Source organism: Dipodomys spectabilis, unplaced genomic scaffold, assembly GCF_019054845.1.
Source record: "Dipodomys spectabilis isolate Male_0828 unplaced genomic scaffold, ASM1905484v1 ptg000210l, whole genome shotgun sequence".
NCBI lineage: Eukaryota > Metazoa > Chordata > Mammalia > Rodentia > Heteromyidae > Dipodomys > Dipodomys spectabilis.
The window spans coordinates 6387708-6410828 of NW_024870887.1; the positions used below are offsets into that span (position 1 = coordinate 6387708).

The 23121-nt window shown below is 35.7% G+C and overlaps 1 protein-coding gene across 4 annotated transcripts in view; it reads left to right on the forward strand.

Annotated features, from left to right (window-relative positions):
• Lclat1 (lysocardiolipin acyltransferase 1) overlaps nucleotides 1-23121 on the forward strand; it is a 150544-nt gene that overhangs the window by 75167 nt on the left and 52256 nt on the right. For all 4 annotated transcript variants that reach the window (XM_042696695.1, XM_042696693.1, XM_042696694.1 and 1 more), the window contains exons 4-5: nucleotides 5788-5934; nucleotides 9225-9341. In XM_042696695.1, the coding sequence (XP_042552629.1) occupies nucleotides 5788-5934; nucleotides 9225-9341 (264 nt within the window). The remainder of the gene's footprint in view (nucleotides 1-5787; nucleotides 5935-9224; nucleotides 9342-23121) is intronic.

Consider the following 23121-nt stretch of genomic DNA (forward strand, 5'->3'; position numbering starts at 1 on the left):
TCCTAAGGTTATCTAATCCTCCACTTATTACATTAATCAGTACTTAAATTGGATAACTTGTTGATGTGTGCTGATACTGATGATACCTTAGTCACATATATATTGTATGATGTGAGGCATCCCAAATGTGAGCCAGGAAACATATTTTGTCTCTAGGATTTTCACTACTTTCAGAGTTTGGTGAAAATCAAGAGATTCTTTTCCTTTAGATATTTTGAGAATTACCTAAAATGTGTTTTTTATAACAGTGATTTTTATGAGCAGTAGTAAAAGAATTATTTGGAGTAAAGGTTAGGGTTCTTGACTGCTTTGTATTTAGTGGTAAAGCACAAATTCCATAAATTTGGTGATAATCAGACTTGAGCCAGCTTTGATTCTTTGCAATAATAGGAAAAAGATACAAGATATGGACTCTGTAGCTTACAGTTGTTTACTAACCTTAATTTCAATGGGCAATTTTAATCCAGTATTTCTAATTGTTCTTTCTTTTGTGAATAAGTAAAATGTCTATAAATTATGGTAGATTTCTGTAGAACGTAGGAAGTGGAAAAAACTCGCAGGCTCCTGGATTGGAAGGATCAACATCATGAAAATGGCAACATTCCTAAGGCTATCTACAGATTCAATGCAATACCTATCAATATTCCAACCTCATCCTTGAAATAGAAGAAGCAATCCAAAAATTCATATGGAACAATAAAAGACCCCGAATAGCAGAAAGAACAGTGCTGGAGGAATATCAATACCAAATTTCAACCTCTACTACAAAGCCATAGTAATCAAAACAGCTTAGTACTGGCACAAGAACAGATTGGAGGACCAATGGAATAGAACTGAAACCCAGAAATGAACCCACAGACCTATAGCCACCTAATCTTCGATAAGGCAGCTAAAAAATAGAAGGAAATAGCCTCTTCAGTAAATGGCAAAATTGGTTAAACACCTGTAGAAACTAAAGCTAGATCCTTATATATCACCCTGTACCAGAATCAACTCCAAATGGATCAAAGGCCTCCAAGTCAAAGCAGACACCCTGAAAATATTATAGGAAGGAATAAGAGAAACTCCTATTTTGGCACAGACAAATTTGCTTAATAGAGACCCAGAAACGCAACAAATCAAAGGTTGGACAAGTGGGATTATATGAAACTGCATGGCGAAGAACATAGTTAGCAAGATCAATAGAAAGCCCACAGATTGGGAGATCTTCACTAGCCATACAACAGACAAGGACCTTATATCTAAAATATACTTAGAACTCAAAAAACTAAATCCCCCAACAACAAATCCTCAAAGAAACAACTGCCCGATAAATAAGTGGGCTAAAGACTTAAAGAGAAACTTCTCTGAAGAGAAAATAAGAATGGCCAATAGACACATGCAAAACTGCTCCACTTCTCTAACCATAAACGAAATGCAAATCAAAACAACATTGAGATACCAGCTCACCCCAGTTAGAATGGCTATAATCAAGAACTCTAATAACAACAGATGCTGGAGGGGATGTGGCCAAAAGGGAACCCTACTGCATTGCTAGTGGGAGTGTAAACTTGTTCAATCACTTTGGAAAGTAGTATGGAGGTTCCTCAGAAGACTCCACATAGAGCTCCCCTATGACCCAGCAATCTCACTGTTGGGCATTTACCCAAATGACCAAGTCAAGGTCATACTAAAGCTTCCAACACAACTATGTCTATTGCAGCATTATTTACCATAGCTAAGATATGGAACCAACCCAGATGCCCTTCAGTAGGTGAATGGATCAAAAAAAAATGTGATATATATACATGAATTCTATGCCTCTGTCAAAAAGAATGATATGGCCCCATTTGTTAGGAAATGGAAAGACTTGGAAAAATTATATTAAGTGAAGTAAGCCAGACCTAAGGAAACAAAGGTCCCATGGTTTCCTTTATTTGCAATAACTAGTATATGTCTAGGACAATCAGACAAGGTCAAAAGGTACATAAGATGATGTTAATTGAAATGAACCCCAAGATAGGGACACAAGTGGTTTTTTTCTTTTTTGCTACTGTTTTTGACATATTTATAATGTTCTATGTGATTTTTTTTGTTTCTTTGGTATGTTCCTCCCCCACAGTATAACCCCTGTTTTCATTGTATTTGATTCTGGTACCCTACATCTTGTATATACATTTTTCTAATTTGGGGAGGGGACGGGAAGGGAAAAAACAAAATGCTTAAATAGGGATACAGGTTGACCCATTGTAACAATGAGATGTACAAGACACTATGTTGAAAATGAACTTTACAACTTGGGGGGAAATAGGGGGGAGGGAGGAGGTGAGCAGGTAGAGAAGGAAGGGATGGTAGGGGAAAAACAAAGGAGGGGGTAACAATGCTTGATAGGAAGTGTACTCATTACCTTTCTCATGTAATTGTAACCCCTCTGTATAGTATCTTTACAATAAAAAATTTATATTTAAAAAATTATGATAGATTTTTTAAGAAAAGAAAGTCAGTTTTAAAAGAGAATCACAATATTATGTGAGGAGATGATTAACTATTAGCTGTGGAATTTATTACATACCTTTTTTTTAGGCTATGTGGCTTTCTCACCCCCTTCCCTATCTCTTCATTTTTTATAATAAATCTCACAGAAAATATTTTCCTTACATTTGAGGCCTTGTACTAGGGATATTATATAGCCAAAAATTAAAATTTTTTTCAAAGGTAAAAATGTCAAAATTTATATCTTAGCAATATTTTTTTTTGTTTTTGTTTTTTTTTGGGGGTCCAGTCGTGGAGCCTGAACTCTGGGCCTGGGCACTATCCCTCAGCTCTTCAGCTTAAGGCTAGCCCTCTACAATCTGAGCCACAGTGCCACTTCCGGCTTTTTTTCTTTTTGCTTATGTGGTGCTGAGGAATCGAACCCAGGGCCTCGGGCATGCAAGGCAAGCACTCTACCACTGAGCCACCTTCCCAGCCCTCTTAGAAATATTTTACTGATATAATTCAAGTAATATTGTACCATACTTGTCGTTATTCTAAAATAAAAAGATCATTGTATCTTTTTGATCTGGTGTAATTTTTAAAATTATTATTAAGGAGTGTACAAAGGGATTACAATTCTACAAGTCAGGTAATGAGTGCAATGCTTCTTGGACAATGTCTCTCCTTCCTTTACTTTTCTCCATATCCTCCTCCCATCAGTGCCCACAAGTTGCAGTTTACTTTTTACTTAGTATATATTGAATACAATGACTACATTTGTTTATTCTTGCCCCCTCCATTCCTTTGCTCTGCTTTTTTTTTTTTTAATTGGTCATGGGGCTAGAACTCTGGGTCTAGGTTCTATCCCTCAGCTCTTCAGCTCAAGGCAGCACTCTACCACTTGAGCCACAGTGCCACTTCAGTTTTCTGGTGGTTTATTCGCGATTAGAGTTTCTTCTGCCTGGGCTGGCTTTGAACTGTGATCCTCAGATCTCAGCCTCCTGAGTACCTAGTATTACTGGTGTGAGCCACCAGTACCTGGCCTTTGTCTGCTTTTGTCCACCTAAAAACACAACAACAAAAACACACCACCACCAACAGCAATAACAAAACAGTTCAATTTCTTAGAATTTGTTTTGGTAAGTAATACTTTAGATGTTCAGAGGAGTTACTCCATTGCGTTCCTCCCCTAAGTATATTCTCCTTTAGTTTGTTTGTAAGTGCATGGAGTCCTGTGTAAGCTATCGTGTCCAGTTGTATTTAAAATCTAGCTTTCATATATGAGAAAACATGTACCAGATATCTCTCTGAGCTTGACTTATCTCACTTAACATACTTTGCCATAGGTCCATCCATTTTCCTGGAAATGACATATTCTTTCTAATTGATGAGAAAAATTCCATTGTATATATGTACCACGTTTTCTTTCCACTTTTTTTTTTTCAGGTAAGGGGTAGGTTTATTCATCCTTCTGGCTGGCACCAGGCCATGTTGGCCCTCCACGTGGAAAGGCAGGGAAAAGCCTGGGAAAGACTTGGGAAAGAGAGCTGAGAAAGAGAGAGAGAGCTGGGAAAGAGCTGAGAATGAAAGAGCTGAGAAAGAGCTTAGAAAGAAAGAGCTGGGAAAGACTTGATCCACTTGTTAGGGCATCTGGGCTGTTTCCATAACTTGGCTATTGTGAATTGTGCAACAGTGTGCAAGTCTTTACTGTATCCTGACTTGTGAGGTTCTGGGTGGATGCTTAGGAATGGTTATGGATGGATGGTAGGGTAGATCTATGTTTAGTATTTTGAGAAGTCCTCAAACTGTATCCAGAGCAGAATTTTCATCAATAAATGGTCTAATATAATTTTTTTTCTGTGCCCATCCCAGCCCATATATGTAAAATAAACTTATGTGAAATAATTTTAGGTTGATGGAACATTTACAAAAATAACATTCATTATCTAACATAGAAGTATTGCATTTTTCAAAACAAGATTAACATTGACACCATATTTTCAATTGATATTGTTTTGTTTGGTGCAATATTTTCATTAAACAGTAGACTAACTTTTGCTGGGTTTTCTACTAATATGGTTTTTCTGTCCTAGCATCACAGTGAAGAAAATCTCTTATTTTTTTCAGTCCATGTGTTGTCTTATTCAGCCTCCATCCTGTTTCAGTATTTCTTTAGTTATTGATGGTGATTTTGAAGAGTATTTAGTTGGATATTGTGTGTTTTCTGAAGTTTCTTCATGATTAGGTGGGGAGTTATATCTATGAGGCACTCCTATAACACTTTTCTAAAACACTTTGTATCTTTCACAAAGTCTAGAATGAAGGACAGAACAGATAACCTATCTAACCTCTTTGCCCTTTCCTTTGAATGTAATGATTCTTCCTTTTGATCCTCTTCCTTTTTACATTCCACATGCACATTACAAATGTATTTGAATCTTTTTTCTTTTGACTCTTTTAAAATGTTTCTCTATTTTGTGTCTTAAAAAAAATCACAAAACATCTTTAAAAGGGGTTACTTTTCTCCCATTTTGCTGTTATCAGTGAGCATTTCCTCCATGTTTAAAGCAATACTTAGGTTCTCAGGTTTTTCTTAACCTTGTTACATTGTTATGACTTTTATCTCATACTTTAGTTAATTAATAGCAATATAACTTGTAAAAATTGAAATTAGTCTATATAACTTTTTCACACTTTTCCATTGCAGGACACTATATTTTTAACATGAGTTTCTCAGACAAAAGTTGAAAGTCTGCAGGTTTGTAAAGACAGAATCTGTGGATACTGTATAGATCCATCCCCATGATCTTTGTAGAATCTCATGTGTAGTACAGGCATTGCCATCTCAAAGCAGGTGGAAGGTAGTCCTGATAGGAGGAGGGTATTTTGCATGTCCGGTATTTTCTCCAGAAGCTATCACCCCTACCTCTTTGTAGACATTCTCACTTGAAATGAAGAAATACATTTTACCTGTCAGTGTTGTTCAGCTGAAAACCTCTGAATACATATGAAGATAGTACAACCTGGATTGGCTGCAAATAGCAGTCCTCTTTACCTTTGCTTCCCATATAATTGGGATTACAAGCACGTACCACTATGCCCAACTAAAAAAAGGTTTTTGAGAATTTGACAAAGGGAAGACCAAACTCCTTTAAAAATAATCTGTTTTGTATGTGTTATTTAACTGAAAATTAATATTAAATTTGTGATATGGGATGCTTATGCTGATAAATATGGTAAAATTGAATGTGAAAAGTTGTATCTAATAATCTATAATTTGGAATTGGAATTGGTAATAAAACTGTATGCACATGCTTGTTAAATTCATTCTAGGTTGGGCCATGCAAGCTGCTGCCTATATCTTTATTCATAGGAAGTGGAAAGATGACAAGAGTCATTTTGAAGACATGATTAATTATTTTTGTGATATCCGTGAACCACTTCAACTTCTCATATTCCCAGAAGGAACTGATCTCACAGGTAAGGTAGCTCCATTTTCTTACAGTTTTAAAACAAAGGAATTTAGAAATCATCAAGTGAAGTAGCTGAATATTACCAACATTAATGTACTCACCCCTAAGGTTACTCAGTTAATCAATAGCATGTCAGAACTCAGGACTGCAGGTTTTCACTATATTGAATTCATTATAGGCAACTACAGGAGGCTGTTATTATGCACACTTATTATTCTAGCACTTGACGTAATATGCTGCCTTTCTCCTAATATGGGCAGGAAAATTTTTGTCCCTTCCTGAAGAAAAATCAGCCATCATTGAGTTATGGAGGGGACACAGGAGGACTTATTTAGAACTTTCTTACCTTTCCAGACAAAAAATTGGTAACAAAATATTATACAGTGTATCATATATATGTTCATATATTCTTATTAAAATCAGTATTTTTCATACTTATTTAAACCACAGATGATTTTTACAGTTGAAAGCTTCTATTGCAGTCCAGGATATAAGATGGATCAAAGTAGAACTGCCTGTTTTGATTACTGGGAGAGATAGGGTTAAGCCATAATTTGGAACAAGAAGTAGTTCTATAGAATCCTTGCACACAGGAGAGTAAATTGAATACCCTACAACCTCAAGAAACATAATATAGAATTTGAGAAAGATCCAGTAGATGAAGGTCCATTATATGAGGGAAAGCAATCAAAGCAGAACAGAATGGAAATCTAAAAATTACAAGTAGTATGGAGAAGAGGAAGATGAACTTGTCTTTCAAACTCTTGTTGCTTAACCAAGATGAGCAACCCTCAGGACATAAGAAGAGAGATAACTGAGCATACTTTAACACACATGCTTAAGAGATAATTTATGAAACCTAATAATTTATAGAACTTATTGTCCAAATAGCATTCAAGATGAACACTGTAATTTACACAATTATTTAAATAAATAAAGGGTGACTGAACCATAGTTGATGAAGAAATTCAGATGTGTTGGGAAACATCCATAAAGAGATCTTTGATTCATCTGTTGCAGAGACTTGAACAATATTAACTATGTCAAGTTTATAAACTAGGCACATCTCTAAAACATGAATCCTATATAGTGTATGATTTTGGTATTACAATTCTAAAAATGCTTATTAATTAACTTATTAATTAAAATTGAGAAGTGGTACTAGGGTCTAATTCAGAGTTTAGGTGTTTGTTTTGGGGAGATTGTTATTTGGAGATAAGAATCTCTTACCTTCCCAAACTGGCTTTGAAGCACTATCCTCAGATCCCAGTCTCTTGTGTAGTTAGGATTATAGGTGGGAGCCACCAGCACCCAGCTTCTGTTAAATTTCTGTTTAGAGACTAAATGCTCAAGCAGAAGACTTACGTCTGAATAGTCTGAATAGGTAGGAGGCCTCTGGGTAAACAGAAGGACAACTTCATAGACCTAAGGTGGAAACAGACCTAGCAAGCCTGAGTATGGCAGAGAGGTGGTCTCAGACTTGTGGGTGGAAGCAGTCTGAAATAGGACAGTGACAGGGAGTGAGCTCACAGAAGGTTGGTCCAAGGAGAGATGCTAGTGCACTTACTAAAATAACAGAGTCTGGGGCAGGTAGATGAAGTTAGTGTGGAGGGAAGACTTTCCTAACTATATCTTTCAGATTATGTCTACTTTCCCACATAGTGACAGTACAGTTAAGGATTATTTTCTTTGTAGTCACATCTACAACAAAATTCAGTTTTGTCTCCAGAATCCCCAGTCTACTGGAAGAGTAACATGTAGTTAGTTTCTACTTATCTTTGTGGTATCTCTGGGATTTCTAATCCCAATTAAGGTCTGTCAGTTGCCGCTAATAGAATAATGTTTCATAGTCCTATGCCAAAGATATTCTCAATGATAGAGAGAAACTTATTACTCTCCATGTGTGAAGGCCTTTCTTTTTTAGTTGCTAGGGAACTGGGTATTTAAAATTCAATTCTTCTATTATAAAATGATATATTACTTTCTTCAGTGTTCTGTGGATATTTTAGAGTTGTGAAATATATATTTTGTTGAGCATTCAGTTCTTCTAAATTGATTCTGAGGAAAGTTTTGTTTATATAGATATTTTTCTTGCACTTGGAATAATAGCCTATAAATTTAAGAATGCAGTATGGAATAAAAAGTCCTAGCATCTGCTGTGATCAAAAGGTATTTCATGATCTCTCTTAGAAGTTAAGGGAAAATTTCTGAGCAGTTTACTTTTTCCAGCTGTATTTGCTGAGTAATGGGTTTGGTTCTTCTTGGAATTTTTTAAGTTACCTCATGGAATGGAAAAAGGAGATTTTGCCAACAATTGGAATATATACTTGACTCTGTAACTATATTCAGCCAAACCATGTTCAGATATTTGTACATGATATGCTAATCCTCTGTCCATTCTGTTGTGGAGTGGTTTTGGTTAGTAATATTTGCCTGCTCTGTGCCTGAGCAAGGCAGTTATTTGCTGTGAAAACATAATTATTGGGTCAAAAAATGTTGATCTGTTGTTTCTGATTGCCAGTTATTTCTTCTGCCTATCTAGATCCTTCTCTTCTGTTAGTTTTTGAATCTTAATTTATCAGAATTTTGTATTTTAATATCTTATTTTTTCATAAGGATTATAATTGTAAAATTTTTAATTTATATTTCATTTATATTTTGGGTTTCATTGCATATTGACTTTGTAAAGTCTTCTAAATAATGTAGATTTGAACATAAAGTTCAAGAATCTTTTGTTAAAAATATGTTGATACAGCCAGGCATGGTGGCTCATGTAAAACCAAGGAGGACTGCTATTTGAAGTCAACAAGGGCCAAAAGTTAGTAAGCTATCTCACAAAACAAGCTGGCATGTGGTTCATGACTGTCATTCCAGTGGTTAGGGAAGCTGTGGTTGGGAGAATCGTGGTCTGAAGCCAGCCTTGGGTAAAACATAAAACTCTATCTGAAAAATGACCAAAAAAAGTCAGAGAAGAAAATAAAATAAAATAAAGTGGGGGGACGTGTCTTAAGTGGGAGAACTCCTGCCTAAAAAGTGTAAGGCCCTAAGTTGAAACTGTACAGCTGGGAAAAAAAAAGAAAATCATGATATATGACTTAAAACATGTAAGTGGGTCTGAGATGTTTGTAATGGACTATCTGAAATGTCTGCTGAACCGTCTGAAATATCCTGTATTAAGTAATACATATACTATATTCAGTAATTATAGAACATTTAGTTGCTATCTTTAGCTAAGAAATTCTGCATATCTTTACCTCATTGTCTCCCTTTATTTTAATAATCTATTATTTTGTTTAGAAAATAGCAAGGCTCGAAGTAATGATTTTGCTGAAAAGAATGGACTTCAAAAATATGAGTACGTCTTGCATCCAAGAACTACGGGCTTTACTTTTGTGGTAGACCATTTAAGAGAAGGTAAGTGTCCATTTCAAAATATACTTTTTTCCTAATAAAATTGGCATACATTGTTAAACTTTGTATTTAGTCCTTAGCTGATGCAACAGTTGCCTTCATCTGCAATTTCCACACTGTCTCACAATGACAAGTCTTGAACCATCATGCAAGAAGATAATGGCATCACTGTGGATCTGTTAGTCCCTAATGTGCTTCAAGATACAATGTATGACCTGCAAAGATGAAGCTTCTTTACAACTAAGAACTCATGATTTTAAAGAAATGTGCTTTGCTCTCTCAATCCTTATGTTGTTTTTAGCTGATACTTTGTCGTCCTTCGTTTAATTTGTTTTGGCAATTCTGGGGCTGTTACTAATAGGGCATGGGCTTGAAGGCCTAAACAATCCCATTGTGTATGACAAGTGAATGCTCATGGAAGACATAGATCTTCATGCCTTGAGAGTGGGGTAGAGAGGAAAGATACTGGGTAGTTCTATTTCTTTCCTTTTCTTAATGTGACACCTTGATTGTAGCATCTTTCTTGTAATCACCTAGCCAGTAGTGCAGTTATATCTTGTGGTATTTAATGATGGTCTTCATTGGTGTTTCTGACATCATAGAACATATTCAGCTTTCACATTTCCCTGTTGATGAGTTATGACTTTGGAACACATCCTTTGTGTGGACAAGAGAGTTGCAAGTTGTTATAGTAGATAACAATATATCTATTAAGCTGTTTGTTCTGAAATGTAGGAAATATTTTGATAGAAAACTCACATATACCTTTGCTACCTATTAGAGGAATGTGTATTTGCACTTATAGCATTAGTTAACCATAACTAGTAATTTTTCTACAGAACCAGCAACTGGCCCTCCCACCCCACTCCATCATACCCCATGTGTCAGGTGAGTGAGAAAAACATGTATCTCATTTGTTTCAGTTAGAAAACTAGATGATCATTTAGGTGATTCTGTTTATTTCATTTTGAAAGGTAAACTGAAACTGTACATTTTAATAATAGTAATGAGAAATGCGTTATTATTAAAATAATAATATCATTAATCAAGCATTTTCTAAGTAGCAGCATTGTACTAAATATTTTATGCTGAAGTTCAATTAATCCATGTAATATCCTTACATGGTAGTTAAAGTACAAAATCAGAGCAGTGAGGCAAAGAATCTCATCATTTATTAGAATATAGTTTGTCTAACTGAGAAGCACATACTCTTCCTGTTTGTTGCTTCTTACAGTCTGATTATTTTGTAAAGCCTCAGAATCATAAAGCACTTTTATAACACTAGTCAACTAGATTATTTTCTTCAATTTAAAAGAAAGAACGAAGAGAAAAAAGAGGCTCAATGTCCTGACTATGGAAGAATGATAGTCACAAAGTGTATTGGTGTTTACGACTCTGCCTGAGATGATGGGAGACGCAAACGTAGACTAAAGAGCTGTTGTTTGGGATGCTGAGGACTACTTTAGTTTTTGAGGGGACAGTTGGAGGGAGCATAGAGAGAAAACAGTTTTAACAAGGACCAGTGATGAAGAGAATCTTAGAAGTATCTACTCTTTAAAACTTGCTTCTGACAACATAGTTTTAAACCTTTAAATAATTATACCAGAACTTACTTATATTCATAATGATCTCTCATGGTTTGTTGTTGTTTTTTTTAACAATACTAGCTCAGTTCTTCTTGACCTACCATGTGTGATTTTTGTTGTGTACATTTTTGGGAGAGAATACATTTTACATCCATCCCAAACTACTCCTTCCCTCACTTTTCTTTATATAGGGAGTACATTGAATTTGTTACTGCATTCTCCTCTACATCTTCTCTTCATTTGTTTGCTCTCACTCTTTGTAAGCCAATTACTCAGTTGAGGCCAAACAATAATTACTTTCACCATTAGGAGGCACAGGTGTGCACATTTGAAACCTTGAAAAGGAGTAGTGGGAAAAACGAATAAAACATCCTTGGTTCAAAGTATGTACTACTTGAGACATGACCTTGTCTTCAAAAGTTCAATTGTCATGGATCGGTAAGAAAAAAAATCTAAAACATAATATAAGACAATATGTTTAAGTGCTAAGTTCTATGTGTGTTGGATATAGGTATTATACTGATTTTTTAAATGCAGGAATATTCAGTAAACATATCATAGAGTACTGCTAGATTCAAGTGAGGTTTCTGAAGGAAGCTGAATTTCTCTTAGACAATAGTGACTGCAAGTGATATGAGTAGGCAGAACAAAAACAGGGATGGCTGAGAAGCAGTGTAAGCTAGGACACAGACTCAGGATTAACAGGGAGTAACATAGTCAGTCACCTTGGAAAAGTCAGACTGAAGGAGTTGAAGACTTGAACTGTAGAGCAGCTGATAATACTTAAGACTGTTGTTTGACACCATTGCTATTTAAAATTTTGATGTTCCAAATGTTTATGATTTTAGTTTGTCTGCTTCTAGATTAATTCTCTCAAAGAAAATCATTTTATAAGTCTAAATCATCATCAAAGTATATTTAAAGTTATGTTGGAAATTCATAAAAACATTTTGAGTTTTTGGTAAAAAAATTTCCCATTTTTACTTATATTTAGCTCATTCATAAATTCTAAATAGGCAGAAATGAAGCTAATGCTCTTTTCACTAACCTAGGGCATACAGAGATAACCTCTAGAGGAAAAGTAAATTCCCACCATGTAGTTTGGATCTGCATGGTCTTTATTCAGCAAGAGAGAATTTCTGACATTTCTGTTATCTGATAGATGTGTTTGCCTCTTTCATTTGGGCCCAGGAGTTGTCATTTGCTTAGAGAAAATTGGAAGCAAAAAAGCTATATAACAGTTCTAGACAGTTGTCTTCAACAGTGTTCAACTCTTTTAATTCCTTGGACTTTTTGCTCAGTTCACAACTACATGCTGGCAGTTCAGTCTGTTTGTGGCCACCATGTTGGCAGCTTACATGTCAGCATTTATTTTACTCAGTCAGCTTCTCCCAAGGTTGCATTTCATTTAGCCATCCTAACAGCAGGTTAAAAGAGACAAAGAAGAAAGGCAGACAGACAAATTTTTGAAACATTGGGTATATTTTATACTATGCACCCTGACCTTTTCAGAAGGCTTTTCATGGCTAAAAATGATTTATGAAATATGGAAAGCCCTTTCCCTCATGTTAATAATATAATTGTACAATAGACCTTTGACATTTGCTAGAATATTTTCTGAGATTTTTTCCATTTCTTCAAATTTGCAAATATCTTTGTAGATTAACAGTTGACTTTCTTTTGGGGTCATAGTATAGGAACAAATACTTTGTCTTTTAATTTTGACAAAAAGACAACAAAACCAGAATGAGATTGGTGGGTCAACACATGGGTTACCAAAGTGACTTGGAGATTTACATACCATGAAACAGAAATTGTTCATAATCATAATCATAATTGTTCATGATCATATGGCAGAGACTTACAGATTTTTCTTCATATCAAATCTTTACATCATGTTTTGGATTAGAAATGATATTTATTTTGTATCCTTTGTTCATTTTACCCCCCCCCCCCCCCGCCCCCCCCCCTAGCAAAATAATATGAGCTATTCATTTGTAACAGATCTTATCTTATACTTAAAGAAAAAAACAGCCCAGATGAAAATGCTATTATTTTTGTACATTGAAATAACTAACATTTATTACATACCTCACATGTGCCAGGCATTGGATTGTATATATTATTTCCTTGCCTTACCCATAAAGTAGAACCACCCAACCATCCATGGTGCTTTCTTGATTTTTTTCTTTAATTTTCCTTTCTATTTTTGTGGCAGTCTTGGTGCTTGACTCAGGGCCTGAAGGTTGTCCCTGCATTTCTTCTGCCCAAGGCTAGCAACTGTACCAATTGAGCCACAGCACCACTTTGGTCTTTTTCTAAATAATTTATTGGAGATAAAAGTTTCCTGCTCAGGCGGCTGGGAAGGTGGCTCAGTGGTAGAGCGCATGCCTTGCATGCATGAGGCCCTGGGTTCGATTCCTCAGCACTGCATAAGCAAAAAGAAAAAAGCCGGAAGTGGTGCTGTGGCTCAAGTGGTAGAGCGCTAGCCTTGAGCTGAAGAGCTGAGGGACAGCACCCAGGCCCAGAGTTCAGGCCCCATGACCAGACCGCCCCCGCCCCCCCCCCCCCCAAAAAAAAAAATTTCCTGCTCAGCCTGGCTTCCGACTACAATCCTCAGATCTCTCTCAGTCTCCTGAGAAGCGAGGATTACAGGCCTGAGCCATCAGCTCCGCACTCTGGGTGCTTTCTAAAAACTCAAGGAACTTAGGTCAGAAGTCAGACCTGGGAGTCAGCCTGTCATAAGATCCTGATCTCACCACTGCCTCCTGCCACTCTCACATGTCATGTGATTCTCCCAGCTCCAGGCAGTAGTTATGCCATTCCATGCTATTGGAGACCAATTCCTTTTCGCAATTTTCCCAGGGTTGTACAGCTGCTAAGTAGAGTAGCATAACTTAAAATCCGATCTGTTTAAAGCCTGTGCTTTTCCCACTGTAATAAGTGCAGATATATTCTATTCCAAAAGCTACAAAAACTTATTCCTTGTAGGATTTCCTTCCCTCTTCCAAGATTTCTCTCTGATCTCTTTAGCTTTGGGGGATTTTTGTTTAAGTGGAAAAGTATATGAGTTTTCCTTTATAGTGACCTCTTTTATTTTTTGTTACTTCTCCATTTATTACTTCCTTCATTTCTCTAACCTTTTGGGAACACTTGAGAAACACACTTTTCTTAAAATATAATGCCAGTCATTTAGCACTATATAACTGAAAAAAATTTGTCCTGGATGTCTTGATGTGTATTTGCTTTATGTTTCTACTAGAGTATAAAAAAAAAGAATTGACATTCTAATTTCTGTCTTTTCAAACTGTGTCTCTATCTTTTTCTTCCTTCTGGCTATTAAAGCTTAAAAATATTTTTATGACTTCATTTTCTTAGCTTGCTTTCCAGGTGATAGAATTTTAAAAATTATAGCATAGGAGCTTCATTATGATAGTAACAACATGTATATACTATATGGTAGTACTAAATTTTATTGCAAAAAGAACATTAAGTATTAAAAATAAGATGAATGTAAAAAAGATAATAAAGGCGTCCATTGTCTTAATCAGTTCTTAGAAAGATGGTACTCATCATTTGTATGTAATATTCCTGTTTTTTTTCCAGAACCTAATAAGGTTTTTTTTTTTTTTTTGTATGATATGCAGTCTACCCTGTCTCTAAACTGAGGTTGGCTAATATGTTTCTCAGAAAATAATTGAGATTTGTGGGATTTGGGGTTTGTTTTTTGGTCCGTCCTGGGGCTTGAACTTTTGGCGTCAGCACTGCCCCTCAGCTCTTCAGCTCAAGGCTGGCGCTTTACCACTTGAGCCACACCATCACTTCCAGTTTTCTGGTGATTTATTGGAGATAAGACTCTCATGGATTTTCCTGCCTGGGCTGGCTTTGAACTGCTGTCCTCAGATCTGGCACTTGGCCAGAGATTCATGGGGTTTTTATTTGTGTTTGTCTATACTTTGCATTTGAACCTAAGTGATTGCTTGCACAAGTGGACCATTGTTCAAAGCACAGGTCCTAGTGTTTTTGGTCTTCTTTCTGTGAAATATTTTCTTCCCTTCATTCCATTCATAAGATACATGCTTTTCTCTTCCTATTATGTCTTCTAAACTGTCTCTAGTCATGTGTGTTTAGCTTCTTGGTTCCCTAGACAGTTGAAGTCTTTTCTACTTCAATTTCCTGAATTCTCCAGGTTGTCCTCCTTTTATTCTTATCATACAGTCATGTCATTGTTGTAATACATTTTTTTCATATCCCTCTGTAACTATTATTTTACTGTTGTTGCTGTTTTGATCTCTGAGTCCCATTGGACTGAGTTCCTCTAAGATGCTGTCTTGTTTACTTTTATATCTGAGGTTCTATAGAGAATGTCAAATGTTGTAGTTACTCTATAAGTTGATAGTTTTGTGCAAATTTTTGTAAGTGATTCATTTTTCAGCATCTCTCACACATACCTAATTGCCATGTCTCCTACCATCTTGATGCTAGAAATCAGACATTCGGCAGAGAGTAATTCATGTGGGACCTCTTTATTGCTGTTGGGGTCCGATCAATGGCAATGCAGGCTAATTGAGGCAGACACAGATAATAATCACTAACTTAAAGGCACTCATTCATTTTAACTACTGAAAGATAAAAGGATGAGGGTTTTTTCTTTTAGTTTTTTTGTAACTTAAGTGAATAAAGCCTTGGCATTGGTCATGTAAAAATCCATATGAGAATGTGGTTCTTAATGTTTCCATGACTTATCAGTATGTTGACTCAAGGAGTTTCAGATTCTGAGATGGTATTGAAAAGAAAGCCATCATAATCTGGGTATCTCTTCCCACTTGACTTTAATAGGAGAAAAATTTTGTCCTGAGCTGATGATACACTGTTTCACAAATGCCATTCATATAAGTGTCTACTGTTGATTTTAAAAACTGTGCGTAGATTATAATGACTCTATGTTTTATGGTACCAGTACATTTTTAAAAGTTTCAGTATAAGTTCTGTTACCAGAAGATTATTGTTTTTATTGATGAGTGAAAATATGTTTATTTAACTCATCCTGAAGACTTGTATATGATTAAATATTGGTGTTCTGTTATAAAGTTTACATTCTTAAGAGTAGCATCTTGAAAAATGCTGATAACTGACATATATAAAATATGTTTATTTTAAAATTTAGAAATTTGTGGAAGAAACTTCTGTAAGTAGAATGTGTGAGATTGCCTGTGCGTGATAACTTTTATGGACTGTACAGTAACCATAAGGAATATTGTTGCATATACTGCAGCATTCTCTCCATTTTCCTCCTCCTGAAAGCAAAAGTGAGAGATGAAAGACAGTAACAGAGGATGCCAGTAGATAGGCCTCCATGCTGGAGACTGTGTGACACATGCACCAAATTTTAAGTCCTTAAAAACTGTCTGAAATGAGATAGATGAGATTTCAGATAAGTATACAAATTATATGTAACAGTATACTATAGCTTCTTGTTCAATATGAAAAGCAAATTTTATTCCCTGTGAAGCCGAGATTTTCAAATAAAATGGATCCTTGAATCCAAAAATTTAACAGGAACATATGCCTACCTTTTGGTTCTGTGCAGTATATAACTTTATGATGAATATTTTACTTCTTTTTTGGGTTTGTCCAAAAAAGGTTTACTTTGTTTGTCCTTCATTCTAGACCTGTGTCCCTTTGATTATTTATAAATTGTGTACCTTTTCTAGTTTGCAGTTGTTCTTTATCCTTATTCAAAATTTTTGCATTCTTTTCCAGTTAGACCTTTTCATGCAGTTTTAAAAAATATATTGATGTTTGAGTATTGTGAATTATGCAAGTACTAAATGTGGTCATTATGTGTGTATGTGTGCATGCATATGCAAAGCAGGCAACATGCCTTCCCTTTTGAAAAACAGTTCTGACTAGGAAACAGTCCCAGAGCTGGATGAGAAGTGGCTCAAATTGTGGGAGCACTTGCCTCAGGAGCACAAGTTCAAACCCTAGTACCAAAGGAAGAAAAAAAAAACAGAACTTAAAAAACTGTCCTGAGCTGGGTGCTGGTGGCTCCCACCTATAATCCTAGCTACTCAGGAGGCTGAGATCTGAGGATCATGGTTTAAAGCCAGCCCGGGCAGAAAAGTCTGTGAGACTCTGATCTCCAATAAATCACTAGAAAACCAGAAGTGGCGCTGTGGCTCAAGAGGTAGAGCGCTTGCCTTGAGCTGAAGAGCGCAGGAACAGTGGCCAGGCCCAGAGTTCAAGCCCATGACCTTCCAAAAAAAAAAAAAATGGTCCTGGAAGAACATGAAATTAAATACATAATTATTCATGTAGAAAATTGGCTCATCAAAAGTGCTGTTCTTTTCATTTTGCTTAGATTATTTTCATATTATATAATACAGAATAATTATATTTATTGATTATTATATAATATAAAGATAGTTATCTGTCACATAGATAGGTGTCTGTACTTGCTATCTGACTACTAAAAACACCCAGACTTGCTCTGTCATAGAAATTGGGTTGAGCAAACTACTGTTACACTTACCATAAGTTGAATCCTTGGTATACTACGTAAAGCCTGAGATGTTTCTGATTCAGCTCTCTGTTCCTAGGGAAGTAATGCAGGAGGGAAAAAGCATGTATGTTTTCAGTCACTTTCATCCCTCCACAAGAGTTTTACATTGGACCACATTCGAAGTACTTTTTTATTTGACAAGTTCCATCAAAATTGAACACATACACAAAGTGAATATTTTAATGTGTTTGATTTTTGCAATAATCAGTAATAACCCAAACAATTTTATTATCACTTTTGTCTCTTGAAATAGAGAATGGTAATTGAAAAACAAAATAATAAGACAACTAATTTAAATTTTTTTCTCAATTTTGTTTTATAAAGTACCTTGTCTGTGGTTGCATTTGAATATAACAAATACAGTAATCTATACTGTTGTCAGTTTGCCTTTATATTAATGTTACTCAGGTTGGGATGGATGGGAGTGATACCTTAAATCTCTTGACAGTAAACTCCATGTTATGCTGTTTATCTTTATCTTTAACCATTACCATAATCTGTGGTTCACACATTTCTCTCCAACAGTAATTGGAGTACTATTAAGTAAATATTTGTGATTTCAAAATTATTTATCATATTTAACATTTAAGATAATCGGCATGGGTATTTGTAGACTTTATTAAATTTATTATTGTAGTTGATATACAGAGGGGTCATAGTTATAACATGAATCAGGTAATGAGTACAATTCCTTTAAACCATGTCGCCCCTTTCCTCGCTCCTCCCTGTTTCTGCCTGCCATCCCCACCCATAAGATAAAGTTCATTTTCCACCTAGTGCCTAGTGAGTACCATTGTTGTATTTGTTCACCCTTTGTTCCACCTTTCCTGTACCCCTCTCATCCTCCCAAATACAAACATACTAACAAGACAAAAGGAAAAGAAAACTAAAACAGCAACAATGACAACTAAAAATAGCTTTTGTTTCCTTTTCTTGGAGTTTATTTAATAAAATATTACTTTATATGATCATATGTACATAGCTACTGAGCCTTTGTTAACCACTCCTATACATACCCTCCTTTAGCCTCAGTGTGTGAATAGAATATCTGGAGTCCTATATAATTTATCATGTCCATGTGTGTGTGTATGTGTATGTGTGTATTCATGCGTTTGTGTGTATATATATTTTTTGATCAGAGTGTTTACATGTAGATTTATAGGCACATTCTAGTTTCCACAAATGAGGGAAACCATACAACCTATGGGTCTTTGGCTCTGGCTTACTTTGCTTAATATAACTGTTTCTTTTTTTTTTTTTTATTGTGAGAATACCGTACAGAGGAGTTACAATTACATGGGCAAGATAACGAGTACATTTCTTATCAAACATTGTTGCCTCCTCTTTGTTTCCCCTTCCCATCCCTTCCCATCCTCCCCCCACCTCCCTCCACCGGATCCGCCCCCACCAAAGTTGTAAAGTTCATTTTTCAACATAACGACTTGTACATCTCATTGTTGCAATGGGTCCACCTGTATCCCTAGTTAAGCGATTTGTTTTTGCCCTTCCCCTCCACAAATTATACCAACATCAAATACAATGAAAGCAGCGGTTAATATAACTGTTTCTAAGTCTTGCTATTTCCTTACAAATGATAAACTCCCCAAAAGTAAACCCTCAAAAACCCAATCAATAAATGTGCTACAAAGTTAAAGAGAGACTTCTCAGAGGAAAAAGTAAGAATGGCCAATGAAGATGTATTGAACATCTCTGTCTGTAAAAGAAATGCAAATCCAAACATTAAGATTCCACCTAGTCCCACTTAGAATGGCCATTATCAAGAAAACTAATAATAACAAATATTGGTGGGGTTGCAGCCAGAAGGGAACTCTATTACACTGTTGGTGGAATGTAAACTTGTTTAACTACTCTGGAAAGCAGTATTGAAGGTTCCTTAAAAGACTAAACATAAAGCTTCCCAGCAGTCCCATCCCTTTGCATTTATCTAATAGAACACAAACAATGCCAAACTAAAGCTATCAGTCTAACTATATGTTCATTGCATCATTGTTTACCGAAGGCATGATAAGGAATCAACCCAGATTCCCCTCAGTGGAAGAAAATATGGTACATATACACGTGGAATTCTACTCATCCATTTGTGAACTTTTAAACAGCTAGCTTTTAGTAGTATGAGGATGTTAAACAATTTTTTAGATAAGAAATGTCAGAATTTGGGTTGAGAGTCATTTGGCTTATCTGTAGAATGGCATCCACTTTCACTGATAGATTTTTATCTCCCCAAATTTGCAGTTCTTTAGTTTAATTTTGTGTTGTACAAATGTAGACAGAAAGTAGTTTGGGTCCCCTGTAAAAACCCTTAGCAGACTTTTGAGACTGTTGTACAAAACAAAAGAAAAATCACATATTCATATTTCATTTATAACTTAGGTATTCCCTGTTTCTTTATAGAATTTTAAATGGCCTTTAAAGGTAAAGGTAAGTGAAATGTGGCCTAAGTACCAAAGGAAAGTAATAAACTATGTGTGCATTGGACTTGAAAGGAAGGCATGTTATTATCCCAGCTAAGGAAAGCTGCTTTAGTCAAACATAAACTTTAGCATTGACCTTCTTAGAAGTCACAGCATTAGGACTCTTCCTGTATTTTGTTCATTACATTAGGTTTCTATGATTTGCAATGGCAATGACCTTTTTATTGTGGGTACATTTATCATTTTCTTGGATAGCAGGATCAGTTAGCCAATATTCCTCAAAGTTGGACAGCAGATTCTTCCTATTTTTTACAAACATTTATTCATTCTTACAGACCTACCAACTTGACCATGATATGCTTTACACTATTCCTAATGTGAGTACATGGGAATAACTCATGCTTATCTATAATTGACAATGCCTAAAAAGGAATTGAACATTCTTTTCTGGGTTACAAGATTTGCTTGTTTTCATCCAGGACTGTTTACTAGTAACCACAGAAGGTTCATAATATTAAATCCAAAGGAAATATCCAAATAGTTTATCAATCTCAGTTATAGAACTTAAAAATCAGCTTACCTTTTAAAGGCAAAACAGCAATATAAACACGATACCCTTGGATCAAAATATACATCAAGATGTATAGATATACATTAAGGTATGAATTTTGCTTTGGTTGCAATTCCTTTGAGATTTGAGCATTTCTTCTAACCTTATGCTATATAGTGATGCTTCATACCCCTACAAGTATAATTTTTTAAACCATCTCCCTTCCCTTCCTCTCTCTTTCCCACGTAACACCTGCCTGCCTTCCCTTCCTTCCTTCGCTCCTTCCTTCCTTCCTTTTTTTATTTTCCTTCAAATACTAGACTCCAAGGTCTTGTATCTGTTAGGCAGGAACTCTGCCATTTTAGCCTCACCTCCTGCCATTTTTTGGCTGTATTTTTCAGATAGTGTCTTGTACTCTTTTGCTGGGCCCAGACTTGGAAAGTAGCTTAGATTACAGTCATTAAGCAGTTCACTTAGCCTAAAAACAACCTTTCTTATCAGTAAAAAGCAATTTTACTATGTTTGTTAATCATTCATTTATTAATTCAGGTAGTCTATGGCAACTTACTTGTTAAATTAGTTTTATTGAAGGTTCATATTTTAATACTTTAGGGATGAATATTGGTTAAGATGTGAAATAATTAGGAAATGCTTGATTGGATTTGCTTGTACTTGATAGGTGAATAGAGTTTAGGCAAGGAAACTTAGAGCTGTTCCTATATGTATTTTTTAAACTTGTGTGTATTAAATATATATATTTAAATAGTCAAAATGCCTTTGTTGTAAATGCATGCAATATGAATTTTAGGCAAAGCCTGTGTTTTGTTAATGCCTTGTGATCAAGGCATGCGGTTAACAGCATCAGAATAGAAATGGATGAACATACCTTCTGCACACATTTGGACAGGGTATGTACCCAGTATAAGATCTAGTACCACAGAAACATATGTAAGTACTGAGCAGAGAAGGGCTATAGTACCTGAAAGAAAGGGGAAAGGAGAAGGAAAGAGGGAGGATTAGAGAAGAGAGTAGGAAGAAGAAGCAAGGAGAGATGTTCAGGGAACTGGAATTATTATTAGATCCTGAGGAATAGTAGGATTTAAATTTGTAACTTAGGAGAGTACAGTTAAGGTTATATATCTCATTGAGGAGACTGGTTTGGGTAGAACTCAGAGTTCATCTTATTAGGTGGGGTAGAGCTAGGTTAGAATGGTAGTTTTATTTGTCATAAAATCTCACATCTAACAAAGTAGGAAACACAAGGAACCAGAACTAGTGGGAGTTTTGAGAGTAATAGTTTTGACTTTATAAGTACTCTAAGACTAATGAATAAAACATTCCCTTTTTAGTAGTCTAAGAAGAGTTTATTGTTCTCCTGAGAAGTTTATTACTTGTTTTTAGAAAAAATAAGATCTCTTGGTTTTGTCATCATCATCATTATCCCAAAATAGTATCATGTTTTAAGGTTTCTGCATTAATTATGTTTTAATTTAAAGGGATGCTCAGTAAAAGTAATTACACGTCATGTTTTTCTACATCTCCTTTGAACCATGGGTGAGATATTTACAGACTGTATGATGCATATAGAAGGAATAGAGTATGATTCATCCTAATTACAAAGATGTTTCCTAGGAAAGAATCACTGAAGAAATGTCTTACTCATATTTTTACTAATGGTTTCCAGACCAAAAAACCCAAAACAAAACAAAAAACCTTGCCTTTTCTGTGTATGAGTATAAATGATTTTATATCATCAAGTATTGCTTTCATCTGAATCAAAGTTTTTCAGTAGTAGTTGGGCAATTGCAAGTTTCAGTACTCGCAGATACACATTTTCTAAGATATCACCATTTTTTCTCACTCTTAAGCAACTTACATCTAGAAAGGGCCTTTGGATAAGCAACTACCAAATTTTTGGAGAAATAAGAGACAGCATAATTTCACAAGAGTGGGAGTGACAGAAGCCAGTTTATAAGTAATAATGAATATTGAGGTCAGTGGAGAGAGGTTAGCTCCCACAGGAGGCTTGCTGGTGAGAAGGAGAGCTGGCATAGTCAGCAGAAGAGGGGGAGTCATATAAAGGATGAACAGGAGACTAGAGTATTTTTTTATATCTGAGAAGATTCAACAGGAAAAGCAAAAGGTGAATGGATTAATGATGAACTACTTTTTTTAAATCAGAAGCGGATAGATAGAGAAATAGGAGGGTTTCTCTTTTTCTAAGTCAGAAAGATTGAGACTGGTGGAGATGATGAAAAAGAAAAGAATGTTCTGTTGTAAGGTTCTGAGGTTAGATAATCAAAAAATGATGCTTGGTTAAGTGACAGAGGTGGGGTTTTTGGGGAGTTTGGAACAGTTGTTATGAAAAAAAGAAGAGGAGGCTGACGGTAACCAAGTGAAAGCCTCACAGAGCTCTATAACCTTAGACAACTCTGAGCCACCTGAGTTTTAAGCTCCACTCAAGTAGCGACCTCATTTTCCTCACAATAGCCCTACTTCTTCCCACCCCAAACACCCAAAGTGTTTGTTGTTGGTGGTGGTCATAGGGGTTGAACTCTAGGCTTGGCTGCTGTCCCTCAGCTCTTCAGCTCAAGGCTAGTGCTCTACCACTTGAGCCACTTCTGGTTTTCTGGTGGTTTATTGGAGATAA